This window comes from Leguminivora glycinivorella, chromosome 5 (assembly GCF_023078275.1).
Source record: "Leguminivora glycinivorella isolate SPB_JAAS2020 chromosome 5, LegGlyc_1.1, whole genome shotgun sequence".
In the NCBI taxonomy this organism is placed as follows: domain Eukaryota; kingdom Metazoa; phylum Arthropoda; class Insecta; order Lepidoptera; family Tortricidae; genus Leguminivora; species Leguminivora glycinivorella.
In genome coordinates, this window is record NC_062975.1 from 9075410 (window position 1) to 9101605 (window position 26196).

The window sequence follows — 26196 nt, forward strand, 5'->3', positions numbered from 1 at the left end:
TAGTCGAAATATGTTTTCAACTTATATTTATTGTTTTGTGGAGATTTCTTTTACTAGTTAGACACAATTCACGTACCTTTCTTTCACTAAAATCTAATAAACATGACGGCAAAATGCTAGTTATATTTATGGCCTTGCCTTTGCCACTAATTGAGACACATCTTTACACGAAACACAGTTTTAGCCAGATAATATAGGCCAAATAATTATTTAGCCTATAAGATTTGAGGGAAACAGATGTTAAAAAAATATAAATTGTTTACGAAACAAATTTTGACGTCTGAACTACAAAAAACTATCTCTCTAAAGCAGTCAATTGTACTGAAAACAAGGAGTGAACTTAAATTTTTGACCGGTACTGTAGGTAAACCATCATGGCCGTCTGATGGTAAGCGCCTGGCATGCATTACTTTTAGACCATTTGTTTCACTTGTAAAGGTAAGTAGGTACATTTCATTTGTTCCCAATCTTTTATGACGGTTAAAATAAAATCATGCATTCGTAAAACATGAACAATACGAATTTCTACGATAATATTATTTCTGGCTTTACGTTATAATTGTGGTAAATGAGCCAGCCACATATTTATTGGAAATGGACAGCTATGAAATACTTTACGTATCTCGGTCACGTTGTTTTTAATGCCAAAGATATATATTCGTACCAGCTATGTGACATGTTCCTCGAAACGCGTCGGTTGAGACGTCGGGTGAAGTGGCGCGACGTTGCCCGACGTCTTGCGACATGTTTAGTGACATCGCCTCATGCCACACACCTGCGACAGGTGCCATGTCGCCATGTACGTCGAACGAAAGTACCTACACTCGCTTACGTTATCAGGCCCCGTAGCCGAATGGCATTTCTCCGACGCCAAACGAAAGCGATACGCCGCTGGCTCTGTCGCGCCAATACGCAAGCGCGATAGAGATAGATATCTACTAGCGCTTCGTTTCGTGAGCGTTTCGTGAGCGATTGTGCCATTCGGCTAGCCACCCTGTAGTGTGTAGGTTCTAGACATGTAGATAGAGGACTGAAATTGTATATCTTCAGAATGGAAACTTTCTTAATTTCTAGATCACTAGAATCGTACCGCCACTAACGTGTGTCATTAGCAACGATATTCAGTTGTTTTACAAAGTTACCACAGTTCAATACCTCAGAACGGTGAGCGGAAATGAACATGCTGGTTGGGACAATTTATTTACAGGATATTACTGAGCACGGCTGCGGTTGTGGCGACTCCGGTATCGTATGCACGCGATAAGACGATGCAATTCCGTTGTGTCAATACCGAGATATTGTATTTGCGATATGACTTCCATTACGGAAGCGTATAGGTTTTTTTTTATCTAGGTGGTTAAATACAAAGAAGTTGAGAACGTGGAATGAACATGTGTGAAGTATAATCGTTATGAACGATGCAATAATTCGTAGATATAGATGTAGTTGTAGGACAAATAAATGTGATAATTAATTTTTCGTTGGGTAAGACGAATTTTATCAGTAAGACATGGTAATTTTCAATTAAAACATATTTAGAATCTGTTCAGTAATTCCTGCAGTGACGATGGTGTTGACACAATTTTTCGTAAGTCAATCTTAATTATGCGAACACCCATAACCTTACCAACCTTACCGACTATAAAGTTTAATTTCCTGAGCTTTGATAAGTCTGAAAGAACACGTTTCTGCCAAAAAAATTGTGAGAGGATGTGCTATGTGTGTATTTCATATTGATCCATCCTTCGAGCAACACGGGCTTCCGAGAAGTTGGAAATATTTCTGCCATTTTTGCGGGATTAAACGGGAAATAGTGCGAATGCCGACTCCCTTCCGTGTTGCTCGAATGATCCAACAGACTTAAAAGGGCACAATCCACCGAAAGTTTCTGCCGATATCGTTCGCTATTTCAGCTGCCACAAATGTATCATGAAGATGATTAAAGCAGAAGCAGTTGGTGACTTACCCCCCACAGTGGGCTGAGTTCGTCCGGCCTCAACTGGAAGTAGGTCTCAGCGAGGGCGAGCGGCGGCGCGGAAGCCAACCTCACGTTGGTCCAACACCGCAGGAACTTCACCACGGATTCGAACGTGTAGAGCGCGAGCCGGTCGTTCCCGTAGTTGGACATGTGCGTCATGAATATGTTGATCTGTTGACAAATACAATTCAACTAAGTTTAAGGGTTCATTTAGAGCGTGCTCAAACTCGCATGCGAGTTTCATTACGGTATTTGAGCGCTCGCCTGAATTGGATGTAGCCTCAATTGTCCGCAATGTAACTAAACTTGTTAGGCTATTGACATTAGGCTGTTTATCAGAAACACACTAATGCGTAGAAATTCCACCTATATGGTAAAGGGAATGGATTAATTTAATCAGCGATGAGCTGAGGGGGAAATGTTTTGATGATATTGAAATTGATCATTAATAGATTAGGCATATGTCATCACAATAAGGTTTATAAATTAGTCAATAAATCATATTAGATCGAGTCATATTATGGATAGGGTGGAGTATATTACGCCGCAAAGTCTCTCAGCGGCGGCAGCCGTGAGCGGTGGCTGTAGGTTGGCGCGAGACACAGCTATCAGACTTTTGATTCCTGTCAATAGCCACTGCTACAAGTTCACCTTAATCTCCTAATTCCAATGACTTTATTTTTAACGACAAAATCACAGTTTTCTGTCAAACATTAGGCTGTCTGCTAAAGAAACTCTTCGAGACATTTTCGTCGACAATGTTCGCAAATGTCATTATTAATGTCAATTTTGTTCTAAAATATAACGTTTAATCACGTTTATTCCTTGTTCTACTTATCCAAGTAGTAAAGTGGCTTATGCCCGGTACTGTAAATTAATAGGCAGTTCACTGCAATTATTAAATTATTCCAGTTTTAGCAAAACACTTCTTAATTGGAATCAAACTAGTTTAATTTCTACTAATTGAGAACATAATCCCATTTCATCCAAAAGCCCTAGTGATATAAATACTCGTTGCTAGGTTTTATATAGGTACTCATTTAGATAGTGGTGGAACAACCTTCCTTAATTTGTCTGTATTGACATTGGCGTGACATGTGTGTCAGCTTAATCGAAAAGGAGCGAGAGCGTTTAGTGAGCTAAGTAGAATCCAGAAAAAGAGTACTAGAATTCCGTAGTTATTTGTTATTTCCAGCATAAGGCTTTTCACGCCAATTAACGTCATGTGTGATCGAAAACCCCATTAGTAAAATAAACAGAGTATAAAAATATATTGTTACAAACATTTTCAGGCTTCGGATAGGTCAGAGTTCGCAAAGGACCGTTGGAAGTGACCCGCAGAATAATTGATAAGCGCCCAAAATTGGTACATACATCAATCAACAACGCGTAGAACTTATTCATGAATGTGACAGTAATATGGACATAAACATATGTCACCGGTCAGAATAAAGATAACAGTTCTGTTACACATGTCAATGCGATAATAATAATGTTTACGCGACCGACGCTACGAGGTCGGCAGTAAAATCTGAATGGCTCCTACTGTTATTTATATTGACGTCTGGTAACGTTGTCTCATTCATGCAATACGTAGTAGTCGTAAGATAAAAAATATGCTGAACAAACCTTTTTTTTTAAAAGGTCTCATGCGCCAATGTCAAGTGTGCTCGAATAGCATTGACGTTGTTCGGGGTTGCCGGGTATAGATAGAGGTACTATCCTCGATGTATTTTAGTACTTCAGCTTAATTGAGTTAGCTATATTACTTATATTATATATATATCCACCTATACAAGTCGCCGTATCAATTGATTCCATTCGAATCCTATTCAAACCCATTGTTAGCAGTAGTGCTCGCGCGATTAAGTACATGTTTGACACGCGTTTGCTGATCCGATAGATAACCGTATTCAGATTCACAATCACTTTATAATGTTATCAAATATATTAAGACAAAAATGAACGCATTATGTTCTGTGCGTTCAACTAGGTATGGAGAAATGTGTATCTTGGATTTAGTTCATACAGCTAAGTAATAAAAGCATTTCTAACAAGTTTTATAGCGAGATTTGCGAATCATAATTAATGGAAGATTTTTTTGATTGGGATATGTACATTATAGGCCGAAGTTATTTTTTGGCATCAACCCTCCCGAAGTTATTTTTCATCCCTCCCCCCCCACTGCGTCACCCCTCTTCCCCCCCTTAAATAGCCGAAAATGCGGTTTTTCTCAATTTCTGACAAAACCGTTGAAGATACAGAAAAAGCGTGTAAGAACAAAGTAATCCTTAATAAATTTACTACAAATCATTCATTGACACTTTGGTTCTAGCACTTATAGTTTTCGCGTGATCCATCACGAAAGTTGGTCCTTTGCTGCAATTTTCTTTAGTGAATGTTAAGTTTTCTCCCAAATTGCTTACGAAATCTGTTTGATATTACTAAAATATTATAAACTGAAAATGAATTTCAGGGGAAAAAAATCACTACCATGGGTGGAACTTGAACTCACGGCTTTTGGATTGATACTCCAGGGCTCTACCAACAGCTATCAAAAGCTCATCCCCAGTCAGCGATATACTATATGGATCAATGGTACTCCTAGCGACTACTACCGTGAAAATATTACGTCTTAAATAGTTACTGGAATTCCAAGACATATTGGAAATTCCACCCATGGTAGTGATTTTTCCCCCTTAATTTTATTTTAGTCATGAATTTACAATATTTTAGTCATATCAAACAAATTTCGACGATTTCGTGAGCATTTTGGGCGAAAACTTAACATTCATTAAAGAAAATTGCAGCAAAGGACCAACTTTCGTGATGGATCACGCGAAAACTATACGTGCTACGTAGAACCAAAGTGTCAATGAATGATTTGTAGTAAATTTATTAAGGATTACTTCGTTCCTACGCGCTTTTTCTGTATCTTCAACAGTTTTGTCAGAAATCGAGAAAAACCGCATTTTCGGCACTTTAAGGGAGGGTAGAGGGGTGACGCAGAGGGGGGAGGAGTGGGGAGAGTTGATGAAAAATAACTTCGACCTATAACGTACATATTTCAATTAAAAAAAATCTTCCATTAATTATGCCGTAATTTTAGCTAATTTCCCCGTACTATTAAGCAGGGAATGTTTAACATCTCGTGTTTTCGTAGCGCTACGCGACTACGATCAAAGAATACCAATGTGTTTCATATTCATATTGATTAAAATCTTAATATTGCAGCACAATACTCATATTACACAACATTGTTCAATAGACTCACATTAAATACAGTATACTGACTAATATCGGGAACGAAATCTTATTTATTATTTTAAATCTGGGCATTTCTCGTTTCTCTTTATACTGCTTGAGTTGGTTCTGGTTGAGTACTGGTTGAGTACAGGGAAACTGCATATATTTACCCAATGAAAAGCAGGATTTAAAGTTAATTTATGTAGCGCACAACTTTACATTAATATTATGAGTATTTATAAAATATTATGTTTTTAATATTAAAAATACATTTTATAGTGTTCAAAGAGAAAATATTATTAAAATAGCTGCGAGAATAATGATTAGTAGGTACAGTCAGCTTCCATGAAAGTCATATATCATGAGATGATAAAATTTAAGTGCCAGACTACCTATGAGTTAAAAGTATTTTTGCATTTGCAAGCAAATTTGAGTTTTTGAGGTTTTTGACTTATATATTCTGTGGTTTTCCATAATCTGTTACCACAGAATATATAAAAGTACAAGTACTGCTGTGACGAAAGTTATGAAAGTCACAATAATTTCTGTTTATCGACATTACCGTCTTATACTGTTTACAAAAATCGATGAAATTGAGTACTGCTCTTGGCAATCGCCTGGGTTCACACCACGTTCATACGAAGTAGGTAATACACAAGTCAATATAGTTTAATTGAGTACCGGTGGGTAGTTAGCACCGGAAACGATGATATCTCACAAGGACGACCCCCTCATTACTCGCCTACGTGCTCTCGCAACCTTTATTAACGGTTTAATGACAATGCCAGGAAATATTTTTACAAGCTTTTATTCACTTTCACCTGACCCGTTGTTGGTTGGATCCACTTCCCACTCATTATGGACATAAGAGGTGGCCATAAGAAATAACGCAAATTCATAGTGTTTGAGTTTGTTATTTTTCGATATATTATCAGCGAGATATCAAAAATTACATCTTATTATCTAGGGAAATTTTATACTTAATCAAACACTATAGCGAAAATTGTTTAGGGTATTGAATACCCTGTCCTAAGCAACTTTGTTTAACCAGCGACAATTTTAATGACGACAGTTTCACTATGAGTGAATTTAGTCGCTATAGGAAAGGTCGATTCACAAGAGATGGACGAATGGAACGAATGAGTGAATCCATCCTTCCATACTAATATTATAAATGGGAAAGTGTGTGTGTTTGTCCGTCTTTCACTACAAAACGGAGCGATGGATTGACGTGATTTTTTAAGTGGAAATAGTTAAAGGGACGGAGAGTGACATAGGCTACTTTTTGTCTCTTTTTAACACCACACTTCCCTAAAATGGAGGGGTGGACGTTTGTATGGAGCATTCCGCAGCGAAGCCGTGGGTAAAAGCTAGTGTTAACATATATTATATGTGTGTGTGACAGGTTAACCAATAAAATTGTAGCTCTTGACTGTATACCTACCGATACAAATGTCACCAACTCACCAATAAACAATCAAAATTTTCGTTGTTCCATTCGTGGCAGCTCCTGTGAATTGACTGTACACGTAAAAAACATACTCGGTCAATCACTGCTATTATATTAAAGCAGTTTTATGATAGGTAAGTGAAGTGAACACCCAGCATGTCTTCTTAGGGAAACAGCATGAGGAGGTTATATCTCACCGGGTTGTTGATGACGGTCTGGAACAGCTCCCCGCCCTGTATGGAGCGGTCGAGGCGCTGCCGGCCGCCGGGGTAGCGCTCGAGCAGCAGAGTGTGTGTGAACAGCCCGCACGTCTGCCGAGGCAGCACCATGACGCCTCTGTGACGGAAGCCGCGCCGTAACCTGCGTGACATGAGTTTCTTGTTATATTTGGTTCAGTATTCACGATACCAGGTTTAGCACAAAAATATAACTTCAAATCTATGTTATGATCTACAGATCTATATAATTACTCGTATTACCATGGAAGCGTACCTACAATCGTAGGTAATCTAACATTTCAGGTGAATTCAGGTAATTTGAAGAATTAATGTAACTGGTTGATTCACGGAATTATACTACAGTCAGAATTATTTGGAATCATATATCCGATTAAGCCAAATTGTATAATATCGTAGCATATACATTATACATATACATATAACTTGCCCTGTAGTTCTGTCTAAAATGGGTCGAAATGCTTGAGATTTCATTGATTTTCTCATAAAAATAGTCGTGGTTCATATTATACATAGGTTGGCTCAGAAACTAAACGTTTTTATGTAAATATTTTGAATAGGTACGAGTTGTTGTCGTTGTTTAATTTGAATAGGTGTCAATTCTCAATTAAGTATGACATAATGAATCGTGTGACCCTTTAATTAACAAAGGTAGGTCACACGCAATCTACGTTCCTTAATCATATAAACATGCCCTAATTTCGCCGGTGCAAACCGCGTTTTTATATTTATAACGAAGCAACCAAAACAATCCCCAAATCTCACTTGCGAAAAAAGTGTCGCGCGCGAACAGCTAATGTTTTTTAAATATCTTGGCACTGCTTAGCTCAGGTTGTGACCGCAATACAAATATTATAATACATTAAATCAAAATGTCCGGTGATATTTTCAAAGGTCGACAGGCAGGTAAGATTACCCTTTGTATCAAAATATATCAAACGTAAGCCCAGAAACACTAACAAGGGTTAAAGGTTTAGCAGTTTCAGCGGAAAAATAAAAAGGGATGTCAGAGCACTCAACAACGACTCTTTTATACAACAACGGCATATTTTTACGGATAACAAATAGGGAACGGGTTCACAACGAGGCAATCTCGAATTAATGACGTACGTCAATTCAAATGCTCAGAACAATATTCTCAGGTATACAGCGCGTAAACGTAATAAGGGCGATAAATGAAACCAGGCGTATAATTCAATATTGTTATCATTAATTAAGAGGTGTTTTTGATTTACTCTTAATTTTCACCCCATAATGAATTTTTGAAAAAATCTCAGCAGCAATGTAAAACGTGGTTGCGATGACAATCAATTGTCAACGAGCGTTTAACGGGAGTGTGTTTGCATTACGTTGCGGGCCGAATTAATTTGGGATAAAAAAAATATTTCAATTTTAAGTAAAAGTTATCTAATTACATTTTATACGTCCTATACTCACCACCGTTAAGAGGTTCGCCCGTATTAGGTTTACACCCTGTAGAGTTTATATTGAGGAATAGTTATGGATTACGCAGAAAACAGACTATACTTAAAGGGTTTACTTTCCTATATTCCAAGAAATATGCAATCATATTGCTTGTTAAGACAATAAGCCATTGTAAAAATGTTAGATCATTAGACCAGAATTAATGTCATATCGACGGTGTAGTACCATGAACTCCCAACTACTTAGGTTTTCATACTTAGGAGTTCATGGCACTTCGCCATCGATATGTGTCATATTTTGTGGGAAATATTATTATTAATACCATACTAGTTTGTAATGACTGACTTTATTCTTGACTTGATGAGGATATTTAATATCAACATATTTAAATACAAGGATGCAAATATTAATTAACCTTATTTGATGCAATTATTGAAAACTCTTATTCTTCATTTGGATTTGATTTAAAATGTTTTACTGTTATCAGGATTTTCCTAACGGAGATGTGGAAAAATTCTCTTTCACATGTAGTATCTTAGTCTGTGTTATATTAGCAGTATTAGGTACGAGGACTTGGATAGCAACATACCTAATTTACAAAACAATAGGTATAAAAATGTCAACACGCCTTTATTTATAATCATTAGGCCTAGTAATTAAGATAATTTTAATGAGTATTGTGATTTAAACAACACTCTTAATTCGCTTCTCAATCAGAGAACAAACTACAGATAAGCCCTATTAATAAACCAAATTAATCGCGTATTGACATGAAATACCTAGTTCTAGATTAGTCAACTGGGACTTCATTTATTTAATCTGCTTAAGTCGTTGGTATGAAATCAAATGATATTATTACACGGAATGACTTTAACAGCCCATATTTCGCTTGTGATGTGGGAAATACGAAGAAGCGTTAGTCAATAGGCAAGCCGTGGTTGAAAGCGTCGCTGTATTAATGAGCTTTAGTACTGTATGGCATAACGGGAAATTTTGAAATTCGACGAAAATAAGTACGTCAAGACAACCTTCTTGCAAGCTTTTATTTACATTCACCTGTCCAGTTGTCTGTTTGTAATCAAATCTTGCAAGTTAAATGATTGAGGTGAAATTTTGCACACATGTAAATCACGTGACAATGCAATATTATGGAATCATGGAGCTGATCTGATGATGGAGGAGAAAGGTGGCCATAGAAATTGTGTAATGAAATGTCGTACCTCATCAAGTATAATTGTCTTTATAACCCATCCGGTCTTAAATGCGGGTACTCCTCGGTGCTAGTGGCCTACACGCCGGAGTGGTGTGGCGACACCGAGTAACACGAGTTGGTATGCCGTGCGACACTGGGTACTGCTTGAAGCTTACCTAGCCGGTCGTAAATGTGGGTACTCTTCCGTGCTGGTGACCTTCACGTCCCACACCTTCCTCCAGGCTTCGTACAGCGGCTCGTGTACCGGGTACACGCCAGAGTGATGTGGCGACACCGAGTAACACGAGTTGGTGGGTATGCCGTGCGACACTGGGTACTGCTTGAAGCTTACCTAGCCGGTCGTAAATGTGGGTACTCTTCCGTGCTGGTGACCTTCACGTCCCACACCTTCCTCCAGGCTTCGTACAGCGGCTCGTGTACCGGGTACACGCCGGAGTGGTGTGGCGATACAGAGTAACACGAGTTGGTGGGTATGCCGTGCGACACTGGGTACTGCTTGAAGCTTACCTAGCCGGTCGTAAATGTGGGTACTCTTCCGTGCTGGTGACCTTCACGTCCCACACCTTCCTCCAGGCTTCGTACAGCGGTTCGTGTACTGGGTACACGCCGGAGTGGTGTGGCGATACAGAGTAGCACGAGTTGGTGGGGATGCCGTGCGTGAGGGCGAACTGCTTGTTGAGCATCATCTCAGATTCGAGTTGCGACACGTTGTTGTACAGGTGCGGCTGCTGGTGGTTCCACATGTGGCAGAACCTAGGGACAAATGTAAACATACATGAATAGAAAGTAAGACACTTTAAAATATAAGGGGGCACCATCTACATTAATATCCATTGCCTTGCGAATTATATTACAATGTTGTTGTTGATGACGCGATGAACCGGAAAAATATAGAAATATTCCCGTATTATTGTACCGTGTAAGTGCGTTTTCACAATTTCCGATCCGATATCGGATGTAGGACCGATATCCCATACATTCAAGCCGCCAACTTTGATTTTTGCCTTTGAAACCCTTCCGACATTCGATATCGGATTGGATAATGTGAAAACGCACTAAGAGTAGGTACGCTCTTTGTAAGCTTATCTACTTACTTGTAAGGAATTTGTAAGAAAGATACCTATTGAGATTTTTGGAAGGCCTTGACGGTTATAATCAATATTTACACAGTATAATAAACACATAGAACATAGATACGTGCTTTTCTGTGTTGACATGAAATGTTGAAACTACATAAAGCTAGTTGGTAAAATTAAATCAATTTCGACAACGCAATCTCTTTAATGAGATTGAGTTGACACTGTCACTGTTAACTAATGTATTAAAATAGGCACACTATTTGTAATATCATTTTGATGATCTCCCAAAAGTCCAGCAAATATAAATATTTCCATGAATACATAAACAGGGACAGGGTAAATATGACACGCGATTAGCATATCGGGCGACCGGAAAGTTAAACCCCTTCCTTCTCTACTTGTACACTTATAGATCAAATTAATATGAGAATGAGCAATACCATCTTTCGTTTATGTCATAGAGAATGGATGTCAAACTAAAATTTGTAAAGTTTCATTTACTGCCCCAAAGGATTAAAACATTTATTATAATATTACATTTTACAATTTGACTCATATTTGTTAGGTACGGTCACGGATTTTAATTGTTGATCCACTTCTAGCTCATTTTATACTGGAACCCCATAGCTTAACTATGATGTGTCCAGTATAAAATGAGCTAGAAGTGGATCAACAATTAAAGTCCGTGACCGTACCTGATAAGAGTGATAAGTGTTAAAATTGTTCATTATTACTCGTAGTATTAGCACCTAACCTATTATGTTTTTTTTTTCATTATGGTTCCGGGGTACCTTTTTTCGGGGTATTTTAGGAAGTCATATTATCTTTCCATTTTTTGAATCAGAATTACTAACTTTTAAAAATAAAATCTTCATTACAGCAAAATACCCTATCTACGATATCTACGGCAGTTTCCCTCCTTGTTCCATAGTCTTGGGACACCCTACACTATGTACAAAGTGATGATTAAATTCTCGAGGACGTATTATCAGCCAGATTTCCTTCCTTTCCTTTATTACATCACAATAAACAAATCGCACAGTCATGACGGAGAATAAAATCAGGCTCATTCGAAAATGTAAGCTCCTTTACGTACGATCGTCAATTGGATCAATTTATAGGCAGGTTAGCATTCGGCATGAGAAATTTGTCTGGAATTTCGAACGAAACTGGGGACTTCCAAACTGTAAATCAAGCCGAGCCAGAATCATAGTCATATACGCCAAGTTATTATCCTTGGAATAGACTGTTTGCCGACTTAAACCACGTTCATACCTAACCGTGCCGACGAAATCTAGAGCCTTTGTGTAAAAGCGGCTTTAAGCGGAGCTAATGTAAATTTGCATGAAAACACAAACTCAGTTATCATGGAATCCTATGGGTGAAACACGTACCCACTATAGTTGTCGCTTCAGTAATTATTTCGTTGCTTTAAATGATAGTTAATTAATTAAGAATAGTTAATTAGTTATATATTAAACAGTGAAATATTTTATTAGCGGCAGAGCCAAGGCCGAAAGCACCACAGAATAAATAGATTCGAATCTTCCAGGGCCTTCTCGCTCAAAACAACTCGTCTATCTATAGCAAACTTTCGAGCCTCTTCAACTATAAACTGACTACAACAAGGCACTATCTCGAAAATGTACCTACCGCCAACTTATAAAACAAATGAAGATATTACATTAGAGTACTGTGAGAAATACCAAATGTTGTTGTTAAGACACGAAGGTGATAATTATGTTTTACCGTAATTAACAATCACATATCGTATATTACGTATGCCACTAATGGAGGCAATTAATATAAATTATTGATAATTTACGATGACAACAGGCAGTAATAGCAAGACACAAACTTCCATAAAATATTTTCTGCAAGTAATATTTTATTAAAGTGCTTAATAATGGTGTAAAATGATACTAAACAAATAGTTGTAAAGTTTTTGCGGCCAGCCAGCGCTCCGCTTAAACCACTCTGAGAAATAAATAAGGTTTTTGCGTCCTGAAAAGTTAGCAACGATAAATCAAAATGACCGTAGTGACGCAAAAGTGTCACAGGCTAGGTTTAGTTAGTTGGTTGGTAGTTTTTGCCGTAGTTTCGAGCTCGTTTCAACTTTTGTTGCGGTATTGTTTTATTTTGTAGTATACTGAATATATGTATGTTTTAGTATGCGGGCATCAAACAAAACACACTGCAAACACGGCAACACAACGTTCCAGCGTGAATTCATCATTCGTTTTATCTATTCTATGTTATCCATTGTTCGCGTTTTATAGTGCAAAGGATGCCTGCATCAGAGGAGTTCATTTACTATGATCATAGGTAATTATAACGCGCAGAAACCTAAGAGCTTAGATGTAACTCGTAGAATTTTCATTACCTAATTGTTATAAAATTGTATTAATTAATTCATTACATGTCATAAATGTCATAAGGTCCTAACTCATACAATAAGAATGTATGTGACAATATAGTTACATGGTAGCCTTTACAATAATACGTTATAGACAAAGTCGAAAGTATGTCGTAAAACACTCGGTTTATGGCCACAATAATTAAAAGCAGAAATCAAATCCCATTGAAAGGCAGCATCTCCCGTTAGACTCGCCTTTTATTCATTTCTTTACAATCATAAACCTGTGTCTATTAATAAGGTTATTCGAAGTATTTTGCGATTCCGGACGTAACATACACCTTCATATAAAAATAAAATGTTCTGCCTTTAAAGATCTAAGCATTTCCGAAGCATTTACTTGTAAAGAGGTATTTTATCGTTCAGAAATATTGCCTACGCCATTCCATCCAAGCGACCTCATTTGTTCTAAACCAAGGCACGGGCGGAATGCACAGGCACTCTAACTATTTCTTACCGATAAAAGAATTGCCAAGCGCAAACTTCTTACAAAAGATAAAGGTGAAAATGTATTTATGAAATACCTAACATAGTTTTAATAAAGTAAAGGATGCGTGTTACTCGGTAGTATAAAACTATCGGGAATAGGAATAAAGGGCCATTTAGCATATTACTACACTTATCTAAATTATAAATCTAAGCGCGTGTGTTCGGCAAATAACACACAACACATTTATGGCTCGATCAACATTTCATGCAGATTTCCTGTTCCGTAATCATAATCAATGGCACAAAGTATAGATTTCGTGTACATAAAATATTACTTACATTTGATATATAACACAAGTTTGGCAGATTTATGGAGCAGTGTTTTGATGCATACCTAATTTTATAAAACTTTTGTTGGCAGAATAAATCAATAAAGGAAAAAATATTATATAAAATACAACACCAACATATAAATTATACCCTAATCACAGTATAATAAAGAGTACTGTCGTGCCACCCACCCCGCTGAAAGTGCCACACACCCCCTCTCGGTTACCTCACAGTTACCGCCTGTCAAAAACGCGAACAGTCAATCTGTCATATTTCACTCATACAAGCATAGTACGCGTTCACCTACACGAGCTTAGACTGTGTGCTAGGAACGCGCCTCTTTCATACATTTAATCGCCAGTGCCCGAGGTGTGCCCTAACTTTCCCGACATTTGAAGGGAACAATACCAACATCGATAACCGAAATGTTCCCTGTTATTTAGAAGCACATGGTCTCCTCGGTTCGCGCCGGTGATGTGGTGGTAGTATTAAGCTCTGAAGAAGAGGATGAACCTTAACCCCAGCACCTGCGAAGCCAGGACCTCTCAAGGATGATAGGAAGCCAGGTGAAGGAGGGCAACGTAATATACAATCTTACCAGTTAAAGTGCTCCCTGTTCTTGAGAAGCGCGTCGTCGCCCCGGTTTTCGAGCGCGGTGCCGTGGTGGTAATACTTGGCGCTGAAGCCGAGGTTGAACCTGAACCCCGGCACAAGGCGCTGTAAGGCGGCCTGGGAAGCCATGAGAGCTGCGACATCCTCTTCGTGGAGACGAGTACCTGAGTGATGGTTGGACATTTAGTTAATAACAATGTTACTGAAGATGTATTATGCTCAATGGCATGACAATAACCTAACACTCAATTTCTAACAATGTAAGTGGACCTTAGTATCCCGTAGTCTTTTAAAATTTATTACATCATTTCAAAGTATGCAAGATTTTGACATAAGTGCAGCTAAAAATGACCAGTGCAAATTTTCCATTAAGAACTTATTATTCCAAATGCGCTAAGCTCTATATTTATACTGTTTATTACCGTGGCGCCTAATAACAACAACAACGTACTATTTACTGGTATGCAAATGTTAATTATAAACTCTTAGTAACTACATGCCAATAGCATTACACATTGACTCCTAACGCATCAAGTTACCTATCGTATAGACTGGGATATTAAATTCTCCTTAGAACGAGAATATCTAATGAATCAGTTCGCTCGATACGACGGTGAGGTACGAAGTTTGACGCCGAGAATTATAATCTCATGCATTTATGATCCGATGAAGCGAACAAAATAACATTCTACTTAGTTGATTCGGATTTCCAACTATTGTTGACATTTATTTGTTTAATCACTGGGGTCTACATATTTTAATTACTAGGGTCGGGTCGGGTCGCGAAGATCCGAGTTGTAGATTATTAAAAAAAATACTCGTTCGACTTCTGTTTCGAGTAGTAATCAATAAAAAAAAACTTTGCCCAGATGCCTGATTTTTGCCAACACAGTCTTAAACATAACAATCATTCAGCTGATTTGTTTTTTCTTAGCGGAAGTCTGCTAAACCTACACGTACGATACATGTGGGAATCATACTATGCTAAGTCGGGGCACATTCCAGGGATTTGTTATCGATAAATAAGATTTCGGTTGTCGATATACCTTTTTTGTCTCAATTCTTTAATGTTTGGGCCTTGAGTTAGCAACTTAGCACGCGTATTAGTGGAAAAACAAGCAATACCTATCTAATAAGATTATTAAAGCTCCGAAAAAAAAACCATTCTTAACTTCATAACTATGAATGTGCTTCATTGCTACATCTTGACTGCTTTGTTATTTTAACTAAAGAATCAGAATGAGAAAATGTTTATTGGTGTATAATGAGGTTCATGTTTAAGGAAATGAAATTTCTTTATTATTGTTATGATTAAAATACAAGATGGCTCGAGGCGGAACAGGGAAGTCTGCTTACGAATAAAGAAGTATAATTTTTCAGTGTTGTTATATTTGATAACAACACTGAAAAATTATTAAAACATTTGCTACCAGCTTTGAATATTATAATAATAATATAATTGGCGATTGTAATATTTGAATTGGAAATAGATTTTAATATTGGCCAATGCAAACAATTGGGAGCATAGGTATTTCATAATTTTATCACAAAACGTATTTTATTAATAAAGGTCATTAAATAAAGTTCCTAATTGATATATTATTTACCAGTAGTTATATGATAATATTGATAATAGCTATGCCATAATGGTCAATCACAAAATAACGCTAGAGGAGTGAGATACTCATTTAAATATTTTTGTTCAGTGTAATAGATTACTATATTATACATTCTATATTTATTTAGATGTACTGCATAGGTACGAACACAAACACTTATTTTATTTCTGTAAATTCATAAAGGGCCTGGCCGGACTGCCATGGTAAAATCGCCCCTGGCTAAATATGAAATATTGATATGCAGGATTATTCGTATTGTTACTACATGTACTACTACTGGATATTATACCTCAAACTGTTTCCGTTTACGAAAAAAATAAAAAAATAAAAATTTGTTTTTTATTTTTTTCTTTAAAACCGCGTATCCGATTGACTTGTTATTTGGATATTTTATAGATGTATTAGGGATACATCAATTAAAAAAAAAATTAACTTCCTGACTTTTTGATAAGTACCTACATTTTTTTTTTAATTTATGTTTTAAATATTTTTTTTTACCACATACGAGTTAGCGACACCTACTATATTTTCATATAATAATCGCCATTTTATACTCTATTACATATATTTTTATCAAAAATATTAGTTTGGATCAACAATGTCAAAATAAGTTATTTATATATTAGTATTACCCTTTAGTACGTTGCTCCTGGAAAGTGATGTATGAAAATTTAGGCATAATTAATGGAAGATTTTTTTTTAATTGGGATATGTAGATTATAGGCCGAAGTTATTTTTCATCAACCCTCCCCACCCCTCCCCCTCTGCGTCACCCCTCTACCCCCCCTTAAAGAGCCGAAAATGAGATTTTTCTCGATTTCTGACAAAACCGATGAAGATACAGAAAAAGCGTGTAGGAACGAAGTAATTCTTAATGAATTTACTACAAATCTCTCATAAACACTTTAGTGCTAGCACTTATAGTTTTCGCGCAATCCGTCACGAAAGTTGCTCCTTTCTGCAATTTTCTTTAAAGAATATTAAAGTGTTCTCCCAAAGTGCTTACGAAATTTGTTTGATACGACTAAAATATTGTAAACTCATGACTATAATAAAATTAAGGGGATAAATCACTACCATGGATGGGACTTGAACTCACGGCTTCCGGATAGAAACTCGAGGGCTCTACCAACTGAGCCACCACAAGCTCATCCCCAGTTTCTAGCGAATCTTTCAGCTTTCTACTATATGAATCAATGGTACCCCTAGCGTCATTTATCTATCATTTTATTTGTTTTTATTTATTTTATTTATTAGGAGAACAAACAGAGTTAAATGTACATACTTTTGTATAAAAACTAAATTATATGGTAAACATGCATTTACCTCCACATCAGTTCTCACCGAGACATACATTGTGGCAAGTAACAGAATAGTAAACTTTATGTGACATACAGCATAATATAGGTATATAACTATACACATAAAGAAAAGGAAAAAGCTAGGGCTTAGGGAATAACATTAATGACTTAAGTAAAAACTTATCTAACTATAGTTATTTCAGGTAATTTTAAGTAAATGAGAACAAACAAAAAACTAACAAAAGTAGTCTGATCATCCTTATCATTCCTCTGGGATTATTTGAAGGATTTGCTTTTTGTACTGAATCTTGGTCATATCTATCAATCTAGAGGCCGTGAGTTCAAGTCCCGCCCATGGTAGTGATTTTTTTCCCCTGAAATTCATTCTGAGTTTATAATATTTTAGTACTATCAAACCGACGATTTCGTAAGCATTTAAGGAGAAAACTTATCATTCATTAAAGAAAATTGCAGAAAGGAGCAACTTTCGTGACGGATTGCGCGAAAACTATAAGTTCTAGCACTAAAGTGTTTATGAGAGATTTGTAGTAAATTCATTAAGGATTACTTCGTTCCTACACGCTTTTTCTGTATCTTCATCGGTTTTGTCAGAAATCGAGAAAAATCACATTTTCGACTCTTTAAGGGGGGGTAGAGGGGTGACGCAGAGGGGGAGGGGTGGGGAGGGTTGATGAAAAATAACTTCGGCCTATAATCTACATATCCCAATTTAAAAAAAATCTTCCATTAATTATGCCAAAATTTTCATACATCACTTTCCAGGGGTAACGTACTAAAGGGTAATACTAGTAATATATAAATAACTTATTTTAACATTGTTGATCCAAACTAATATTTTTGATAAAAATATATGTAATAGAGTATAAAATGGTGATTATTATATGAAAATATGGTAGGTGTCGCTAACTCGTATGTGGTAAAAAAAAAATATTTAAAACATAAATTTAAAAAAAAATGTACTTAACAAAAAGTCAGGAAGTTAATTTTTTTTTACTTGATGTATCCCTAATATATCTATAAAATATCCAAAGAACAAGTCAATCGGATACGCGGTTTTAAAGAAAAAAATAAAAAACAAAATTTCTTTTTTTTAATTTTTTTCGTAAACGGAAAAAGTTTGAGGCATAATATCCAGTAGTAGTACATGTAGTAACAATACGAATAATCCTGCATATCAATATTTCATATTTAGCCAGGGGCAATTTTACCATGGCAGTCCGGCCAGGCCCTTTATATTTTAACTCAACCAAATCATTCAAAACTATGACATAGTTACATTCAAAAATATGACTATGACATAATGTCTTTTCAAACATAAATAAAAATGATCAGTTGTCTTCACTATGAAATTGTGGCGTTTTTCGGTAGTCGCCCTGCCTGCTAAGCCGACAGTACCGGGTTCGAATTCCGGTAAGGGCAAATGACTCGAACCCAGGACCATCGGCTAAATAAATATTTGTGTGATAAACACTGTTCCTGAGTCATGGATGTTTTCTATGTATTTAAGTATGTTATGTATATCGTCGCCTAACACCCATAGTATTAACTTTGCTTAGTTTGCGGATAGGTTGATCTTTGCCCAAAAAATATCTCAAGAACGCACTCTTGAATTTATCGATATAAAAAAGTAGCTATAATATGAACTAGCTAAAACGGACCAGTTATTGGCTTCACCGTACATCGAACTCCGCCTGAATAATACCCTCTACTAGCTTTAAACTTTCAAAAGCCCCAATTACACTCGAAATCGCTGAGAATTGGTCGATACAATTAGGTGCGGTTTCGATGCACTTTCATATTAATCTGTAAATAATTGGTAGTTTTCATGTAAGCCATTGCAAATGGAACGGTGGAATATTACAATATTAATAACGTTACTTAGTGAGAGTTTCTTGACCAATATTTTCTCCTTACGTTCACTATGTGTTTCCTTTATAAATTATAAATGATAGATAACTAACTTGGTGTCCATTAAAACAAGAATTAACGTTTTTTCTCAGGCGACTTAATATAGATTCGAAAGTAAAATACCTGATACAGTCCCACAAGAACGAGTGAAAATTTATGGAAAGTGTCTCACAGCAACATCAGAGATACATTTATCTCATTCAGCCGCACACACACGTCATGTAAGTTGGCTGTATGCCACTATGTAAAATGTGAATTTCTATTTGATTATTTTGACAAATATTTATCTATAGATAGGTAGTTACTTTTTTCAGTACATATGGTGTTTTATTTCCATTTCCATACTAGTTCGAAAAGTTCTTGTTAGGTCAAAACTTCAACGGGCCGTACTGAAAAACGTAGTACGATACTCGTGCAAAGAGGGAATTTGTAACTCGTGTCCATTTAAAAAAAACTAACTTCGGCCGTGATTTTTAATTTATCACCACTCGTTTCAAATTTCCTGTTTTCCGCACTTGTATCGTAATGTACCTACTATTTTAGTACTAATTTCATTTGATGCTCTTTTGTTTCTAATTCATATTTTAATTCCCAATGAAGCCAGACCACAGATTAGGTTAAGCAATGACAGTAGGCAGTGCGTCCCGGGAAGTAGCGTATTTCCGATAAATTCAATGTCGTACAAGGCTTAGACAATTAATCCGCCTTTAAACAGAAATGTGGCGTACAGATTTGCTATACTGACGTTTGTGGGCGTCAGATCAATGGGATTACCGCGTCGTTGAATAAATCTAAATTCGTTTTTTTTGAGAGGTAGGATTTTTCAGTGGAACAGTTAGATTAGTATTTTGTAACTCAACATTCTAATTTCGGACTTCTAGTAGCACTTCTTTATAAAACTGGCCTTACCTGTCTCGCGAAAGAGACCTACAGGTATTACCACACTTATTTTTTACCCAAACCAACTCCCAACTGCAATTGGAACTGTAGCTACAACTCTAGGGAATTGGGCTGAATGAACGCAGCAACCAATGAAACCAGAACTTAAGGACGGACAGGCTGTGAGTCTAGTCCATGGCCAAGTGGTAATGAGCAGACTCATCCTTCTCGTTTATCCTGCACCTCTTGAGGATGAGCTGAGGTAGTTGGGTGCTTTGAGAACAGTGTGTGCTGCCAGAACTGAAGCCTGGAGGGGGCAGACTGGGTTCTCAATTCCATGGTCATGAGTAGACTCACCTCTCTCGTCCACGAAGACGTCGTCGATGTCGACAAGAATCCACCGCTCGAGGTTGAGGCTGAGCTGGCCGTGGCTGAGGTAGCTGAGCGCGTCGAGGAAGAGCAGCCGGTGCAGTCAGAACTGAAGACCAGAGGGGAATAGGCTGATGGCTGTTTAGTCCGTGGTCATGTGGACTCACCTCACTCGCCCACGAAGATGTCGTCGATGTCGACAAGGATCCCCCGCTCGAGACTGAGGTTGAGCTGGCCGTGGCTGAGGTAGCTGAGCGCGTCGAGGAAGAGCAGCCGGTGCAGCCAGAACTGAAGACCAGAGGTGGATAGGCTGATGGCTGTTTAGTCCGTGGTCATGTGGACTCACCTCTCTCGCCCACGAAGATGTCGTCGATGTCGACAAGGATCCACCGCTCGAGGCTGAGGCTGAGCTGGCCGTGGCTGAGGTAGCTGAGCGCGTCGAGGAAGAGCAGCCGGTGCAGCCAGAACTGAAGACCTGAGGGGATTAGGTTGGATGTTTAGTCCGTGGTCATGTGGACTCACCTCTCTCGCCCACGAAGATATCGTCGATGTCGACGAGGATCCACCGCTCGAGGCTGAGGCTGAGCTGGCCGTGGCTGAGGTAGCTGAGCGCGTCGAGGAAGAGCAGCCGGTGCAGCCAGAACTGCAGCCCGGAGCCGAACAGCACGCGTTGGATGCCGTCTAGTCGCCCGTGGTCTTGTACCGCTGTTGCTAGCGGCAGTCGCTCCTCTGTAAAAAAATTATGTTTTAAACATCTCGCTATATCAAATACACGCTTCTATCGCCGACTTGTTTTTGTTTCAACAATTAAGTTATTATGGGAATTCTAATAAACTCAAAAACAGTAAAGTTTCGTTGGTTATTAAGTTATTAGTATTACAGAATTACTATATCTCCGGCGTCCATAATCATTATTAGCTCGCTGGGTATTATAAAATTTCATTGCTATTTACAAAGACTACCCAGTACCTAACTTACATTACATATATATATATGACGTACATTGTATGTAAAGTTTCACTGCTATTGGACGATGGGAAAATTAGTCTAATTTAGCTTGATTGATTAAAAAAGTAGTCATAACATAAAGGTTGGTTTAAATTAATTATTTTAAATGGCGGTCTCATTACATGTGTAACGGCTAATGGTTTGAACCTGGATGTTATGTGCGTTCTTCATGTTCTCATGTAGGTACAAAAAGGTTTCTTTGGTGCAATCCCGAAACATTTTTTAAATAAACACAAAAAGTACCTACTGTTAAATTAAAAAAAAAACAGCAATAAACAGTTTCGTTATTATTATAGAACCTCAGGAGTATCTACTAAACTTACACAAAACGGTTTCTTTCTTTCTAAACTTTTGCAATAAAAACAATCAAAGATGAATGCGACAAGTCGAATAAACGCTGAGTACGTACTTATTCTAATTCGCTTTTGATGCTTCTTTGGATTTTCGCTCTTTTTGCCCAAACAGAGTAGAAGCAAAAAGTAAAGTACACTGAGAGAAAATACAACCAGTTTTCATGTTCGTTCAACAAGTTTTTTTGGTTAAAATAGCGCCTACGTGCTCTTTGGTTCAAACAACAAGCTACTTGTCATTTGAATCGGCAATATATTTGAATCAACAAGTCGATTTTATAAAAACAACCTGACACATATTGTTTTAAACATACGTTTGGCTGATTCAAACGGATAAACCGCAACAAGTCGAACTTGTTAAATTCACAATGCAAATTTCTCTCAGTGTAGATACATTACATTTATTCAATTATGAATTTAGTTTCATAGATGTGATAAACGGTCGTATCCACAAAAATACATTTGAAAACTCAATCAATTTTATATGTTGCCTTTGACATTTATTTAAAATACCCGTTGTTTATTTTTTTGCTTTCTATATCCCGGTCAATATAAGACTAATGAAAATAACCGTGAATGATTCAAAACTCTTATTTATTTAAAATATTTAAAAATAAATTCATTTAATCACAGATTACAAATTACAAAGTCAATAAAAATGTATCATATACATATAATTGAATCGGTTCTAAAATGCACAGTTGCAAACACATAACATGTCGACAGTTATTTATTTCAACATAGGAGATACTTTCTCGCAGTTACAGCACAATTGTATGGTGCGCAAGAATTATAGGTACTGGGATAAGTAATAAAAAAAAATGCGAAGCGCTAACAGCCTAGCGGTAAGTACGTGCGACTTTCGTTCCGGAGGTCGCGGGTTCGAACCCCGGCTCGCACCAATGAGTTTTTCGGAATTTATGTGCGAAATATCATTTGATATTGGCCAGTCGCTTTTCGGTGAAGGAAAACATCGTGAGGAAACCGGACTAATTCCAATAAGGTCTAGTTTACCCTTCGGGTTGGAAGGTCAGATGGCAGTCGCTTCCGTAAAAACTAGTGCCTACGCCAAATCTTGGGATTAGTTGTCAAAGCGGACCCCAGGCTCCCATGAGCCGTGGCAAATGCCGGGATAACGCAAGGAGGATGATGATGAAGTAATAAAAAAAATCTTCCTTTACTGAAATTTATAAATTTCTAATAATAAGTATGCGTGTATAAAAATGCAATTGCTTTGTTACAGTGAGTGAACCTTTGCACGAAACTTTTAGTATCCCATTTGCAAGAGTTTTAATACAGAAAGTCAGTTCGCTCGCTTCCGAAGATTTTAATTTGGTCGAAGCGAACGACTCGTGAATATTTAACACGTTCTATTTGCTCGTCCGGAACGTTGCGTGCGTTTCGCTCCTGTTATGATTTTAATCCTTTTTATTTATATAACAAATGGGAACAAACGGCTGGACAAATGAAATTTTAGAAAGCGTAATTGTGTCCACTGTGTTTTATAATTGGAGCACTCAGCCGTACAATATTGCATCTAAACACAGTAGAATCCAGTATACCTTGTAATGTACATGTACATGTACCTAATATAATAAATAGCATATTTAGGTTTTCTAAATTACTAACATAACAGTGCTGTCACGTTGTTTACACCTTTTTTAGGGTTCCGTAGTCAACTAGGAAACCTTTGTTGTTTCGCTATGTCTGTCCGTTCGTCCGTCGTCCGCGGATAATCTCACTGACCGTTAGCACTAGAAAGCTGAAATTTGGTACTAATATGTATATCAATCACGCCGACAAAGTGATAAAATAAAAAGAGGAAAAAAATGTTTTATTAGGGTACACTGAGCGTGACCCGACACGCTCTTGGCTGTTTTTTATATCAGGAACGTGTAACCCATTGTAAAGAATTATTCATCTCCAATAAAATACACGCGTTTCTTCTCACGACGGCAATTGCTCCTCTGCTATTTCGTTTTATCTAACTTATGCAAAAACAAATACATTACAAGCGACAATGTCCCTTAAATAATACGCAGTAGGAAGGATTATTGTATTTTGTTTATGAAACGCTGAAAACGAGGAAATACAAACAAAATTCACAGAACATTCTGAGAATACGGGTATTTTTGCTTATAATATAATGGAAAGAAATATTTGATAGGTATTTTTTTTAGGTATTACACCTATGCTATTAATCTTCAATTAATGAATATATAATTAACTTATTCTTATACCTACCTATTCTTATATCTTCGTAAAACTAGTGCCTACGCCAAATCTTGGGATTGTTATTAGTTGTCAAAGCGGACCCCAGGCAAGGAGGAAAAATTCTAATACCTACAGTGATTCGATTTTTAAAAACACATCCCTCGCAACAGACATTTGGTCGAAGCGCCGTGTCTCGAGAAACAAAAATGTCTGAGATAATCCTGAAAAAGCTATGGCCGTCTAGTTCTGATTTCCATAAATAGATACACAACCATTATAAACAAAGTTTCTCACTAATAGCCACACGGTACTCGGCGATGCACGATGCACACCTGTCACCACACGTCAGTAGTGACAACCCGGGGCGAACTAGGTCAGTTGAAAGAAACGTCATCTTGTCATATGCATCGCTCGCGAGGTAGGTGGGTGGACGAAACTGAAGAATGTGGAATCAACCTCAACATACATATGGTATAAATAAAGCTTCCCACTAATAGTCAAATGATACTCGGCGGAGCTGCACGCTGGATGCACACCTGTCAACGTCAGCAGTGTGACAACCCGGGGCGGAGTAGGTCACTTGAAAGAAACATCATCGTGTCAGATGCAGCGTCGGGGTTCTGAACGGAATATGGTGCGGTATCATCTACCAAAATATATTATGAGTTGTTAGTTTTTCACTAATAGATACTCGGCAGTGCTATATAAAAATACTGAGGTTAACTGAAACAGCAAGACAAATACGACCTTTTCTTTGAAAATGTGACGGTAAACGATTATGCACTACGTATATATGAGGGCTAGCTTATTCGCGTATGTCTCAAAGGAAGCACCGTATTACTTCTGCCATAGCTCTAACTATAAGCCGTGCTACGTTTGCCTATAGAATAACAAGTTTGGAACAACATTCAATCAGTCTACGTCAATCCCGGAGGCTAACAAGGATGGACAAAAAAGATCCACTGCTCGGTCTGTACTTGTTCTGCCGCATCGCCCATTGTACGAGTACGCGACGGGTTCGTAGGTGAAGCTGACACCCGGTAAACCGTCTAAAAGTCACCGGTCGGTATACATAAATACCAGCATAAACCTAGACCATAACCCGAGGACTAGCTAAGCCTGGGCATTTTCGCGAGAACAATCACCAAAAATATTTTTTCTAAGGTAGGTAAATTTTATGTTTTTCCTACGCAGAATCCCTTTCGATCTAGGATAAAAACAAGAGACAGAGAAATGGTCTACAAACTTTCCACTTTGTAACCGCTGCACAAAGTGTTTCAGATATGGTAACAAAGTGGAGAAATTAAATTAGGGACGCTTTTTTTGCCTAGTAGGATCGAAAGGCTCGTAATTCTGAGAAGGAAAAACATAAAATTTACCTATTCTGGAAAAAATGCTCACTTCATAAAAGCTACAAGAAGCGTCTTATTAGTTCTGACGTTAAAGTCGTATATGCGAGCCCTGTTACCTAATAAACAGTTATGTACACCATTCAATCAGTCTACGTCTCTTCGTCAATTCCGGAGGCTTAAAAGGTTACAAAAAAGGACTTACCGCTCGCTCCGTACTCGTTCTGCCGCAGCGCCCACGCGACGGGCTCGTAGGTGGAGCTGTTAGCTCGGAACACCGTCCAGTGGTCGCCGGGCAGGGCGCCCCAGGCCGTCTCGCCCGCCCGCGCGAGCCGCAGCACCGGCGACGCGGGGTTCAGTGTCGCGTCCTGAATACAACGGTTTCAAATGAAAATCGAGAACGGCTAAAAGCTTTACAGTTGTAGGTAGATTTAATTGCACGTGTACGAAAGTGTGTTATGTCATTGCGTACCGTCAACCGGGGTGACTTTAGGAAATTTTGGGGTTACTTTGATGGTATTTGAACGGCTTTAAAATTAACATTATTCATTATTTACTGAAACTGTTCATATAACTAGTTAGATCAATAAATACTCTTGTAAATGTACCATAGAAAATCCCGAATTTACTTACAGTATGACTTTAAAACTAAATTTTCAAAGTAGCCCCTGCGTTTGAAAGTCACCCCAGTTGACCGTACGTACCCTGTACAATCGGTGCCCCAACTTAAGTACCGGCGTTGCCATGCTAATTGGCTATAAAAG

At 37.7% G+C, this 26196-nt stretch overlaps 1 protein-coding gene across 3 annotated transcripts in view; it reads right to left on the reverse strand.

Moving 5' to 3' along the window:
* LOC125226699 (bifunctional heparan sulfate N-deacetylase/N-sulfotransferase) overlaps window positions 1–26196 on the reverse strand; it is a 200542-nt gene that overhangs the window by 20086 nt on the left and 154260 nt on the right. For 2 of the 3 annotated variants that reach the window (XM_048130760.1, XM_048130762.1), the window contains exons 5-10: window positions 25638–25800; window positions 21034–21240; window positions 14401–14578; window positions 10056–10301; window positions 6872–7034; window positions 1967–2149 (exon numbers count right to left, since the gene is read on the reverse strand). In XM_048130760.1, the coding sequence (XP_047986717.1) occupies window positions 1967–2149; window positions 6872–7034; window positions 10056–10301; window positions 14401–14578; window positions 21034–21240; window positions 25638–25800 (1140 nt within the window). Of the gene's footprint in view, window positions 1–1966; window positions 2150–6871; window positions 7035–10055; window positions 10302–14400; window positions 14579–20857; window positions 20979–21033; window positions 21241–25637; window positions 25801–26196 lie in introns of all 3 variants that reach the window. The other variant, XM_048130761.1, reaches the window with a different exon arrangement.